The sequence below is a fragment of the Montipora capricornis genome, chromosome 4 (assembly GCF_036669925.1).
Source record: "Montipora capricornis isolate CH-2021 chromosome 4, ASM3666992v2, whole genome shotgun sequence".
Classification (NCBI taxonomy): domain Eukaryota; kingdom Metazoa; phylum Cnidaria; class Anthozoa; order Scleractinia; family Acroporidae; genus Montipora; species Montipora capricornis.
This window is the reverse complement of record NC_090886.1, coordinates 50,666,930-50,669,429: the sequence shown is the minus strand read 5'-3', so window position 1 is coordinate 50,669,429 and position 2,500 is coordinate 50,666,930. Positions and strand designations below refer to the sequence as shown.

The 2,500-nt window shown below is 36.4% G+C and overlaps 1 protein-coding gene across 1 annotated transcript in view; it reads right to left on the bottom strand.

Annotated features, from left to right (window-relative positions):
* Positions 1 to 1,002, bottom strand: part of LOC138046808 (chymotrypsinogen B-like) — a 10,829-nt gene extending 9,827 nt beyond the window's left edge. The window contains exons 1-2 of the mRNA XM_068893388.1: positions 975 to 1,002; positions 588 to 647 (exon numbers count right to left, since the gene is read on the bottom strand). Of these exons, the coding sequence (XP_068749489.1) occupies positions 588 to 647; positions 975 to 1,002 (88 nt within the window). The remainder of the gene's footprint in view (positions 1 to 587; positions 648 to 974) is intronic.
* Between the last annotated feature and the right edge of the window lie 1,498 nt (positions 1,003 to 2,500).

Here is a 2,500-nt window from a genome sequence, read left to right as displayed (position 1 = left end):
AACAGGAAAAATAACGCTAACAAAACAACAATATGCCAATATTTATATATAACATAAGTTAAAAATACAACAGGGTGTTAGGCGAGGAGACCTCAGGAAACAACCAGTCATATAGGATAGGCCACCTCTATAGGATTTCAATCGTGTAATAAATCTCTTATTAACCAAGCTTGCTCGGGACTGTACTTGGAAAATATCGGCCCATGGTCTTTTTTGTACGGACCTCGTTGCGTTCGGTCCGTACTGTCTAGACCTCCTGCCGATATTCTCCCAGTACGGCCCTCGCGCTTGGTTAATAAGATATATGCATAGCGAAAACTATCAGTGCCTACACCTATTGTTATTAATGTGCCAACCAGAGAACTATTGGCAAGAGAAACAAAGACGTCTTTTGTTTCTCTGGTTGGAAATTTAAATAACAAAAACAATGTTTGTAAACAGATATCTTCCCTCAGTATTTCCGCAGTTCATATCAACTTCATTGTATAGTATTAACTTAACCTTCTTACTTTAGAGCGGCAATTTCGTATACATCTCGGTGCTAAGTCCTTTCATTAAATGATTTGAAAAAACTCCAATTATCATACCTGCAGCACGTTTAGGCAATTTTCCAAGTGCAGAAGTGTCCGATTGTTCTGCAGCATCTCCTGAAAACCATAAAATTGACTTGACTAGCCACAATTATCCCAAGCTTACATTGCGAGCCGACGTTATTTAATTAATTGCAAATAGTCATATTAATTAATTGCAGATACTGATGGGATTCTAGGAGCTAGGAAGTAATATATCAACAACGAAACTGAGTGTTTCATCAGGGGTTCCAAACACCGAGAAAATGATGAAAGAACGAGGTGTTTGGAGCCCTTGATGAAACACGAAACCCGAGCTTTTGATGTGCATTAAAATAAAAAAAAACACATTTTATAGTTTATCAGCGCCGTTGTTTTAACACCAATGGGAAAATGCAATTTTACCTTTTTTCACAACCTTTTCTGCATACATCGCATAGAGTAGGGACAAAATATTGTTGTGTTGACTGTGATGTTTCTTAATTAACATATGATATGTTAATTAACTTGAAACATTTTACGCACGAGTTTGAAATCGTTTCCAAAGACGTGTGGTTTTCAACTCGTTTTATTGGGTTTCTAAACTCATCCACCTGACCATCTGAGACGTTCTGGTTGGTTAACAACTACAGGAATAATTAGTGAGTTTGAAAATATTTGTTTGCATTGCTGTGTAAGGGTCACTAAGCTGCTTTTTAGAGATTTATTTTGGAACATCCTTTAACAAATTCGTTATAGCGTTTTCAGTTTTAGAATAAATATTATTGACGTTGGGTACCTTTCTTTGTTTGACAAAGGTCTCCTGAAAAATTATCTGGGCACACACATTTGAAGAAGCCGTCACTTTTAATACAGGCTCCGCCGTTTTTGCAAGGCTTTTCCTTGGTGCATTTGTTCGAAAGTAAACTGGCTGCACTGGCTGAGAACAAAAAGCAAACGTTATGTACAATGTTAGCGAAAGGAATGATACTTCAATTTTTTCTTATTGTTGTGTTTCAACTTTTCTAAGAAAGCGGGTTAGCCATAACTTCAGAATCATTACCAAGGGAGCTGTTCTGTAGACTTCTTAGTATGTTGAGAATGTTTACTTAAAACTTCTGCTAATAAATAGTCTTTGCCGTTGCGACACTAGTGTCAGCTTCAAACCCCATTTTATACTATAAACGTGTCAAAAAGAGACTTTATAATAAATGAATTTATTAATAGTGTTAATTTCGACAAGTTTACGTGACTCACTGTGTACTAAAATACTCCGAATCGTTTAATTAATGTTTCGAAAACCGAGTCAGGCGCCCCTTTAGGGTGAAAATTAGTCCCTAACTTTTTCTTTTTCTCCCTCTTTTTCTTTTTTTTTTCCTCTCCAGCAGCAGACACGCCTATCCGATATTCTGTAGTGCAGAGCGGGTGCCATTTATCTTCACTTCATTAACAGCCTTTTTCTCGTAGCCTTGTAGAGAATCATGCAAAAATGGGACTGCCTAAAGGTCGACAACATTCTTACACTTTTTGCTCTGAAAATTACATCTGAGAAAATAACAAGAAATTATACAAAAGCACTGGTACTTACAATATCCAATACAACAGGTAATAATCAACAGCATAATCCATCCGTTCCGAAGCATGTCTGTCCTGTGCAAAATATCAGTTAAATAGATACCTTATTTTCCAGATGAACAAGTGTAAAGGCGCTCAGGAGTGATTAATATTAACTGAGAATTAAGAACATTGCGTGGATGCCTTGCAACTTTATCAAAACTAATTTGGCTAGTTTTCAAAATAACAAAAAAAAAAAAAATCACACTGATGCCAAAAGGCTATGGTTATTCGCTAGATTATAAATTTGTCGACAAAAAATACCGAGAGAAAGTGTGCACGTGCACATGGTAAACTCTTCGTCAAATTGAAGGATTCCACTCAGTTTAAATAGAAAC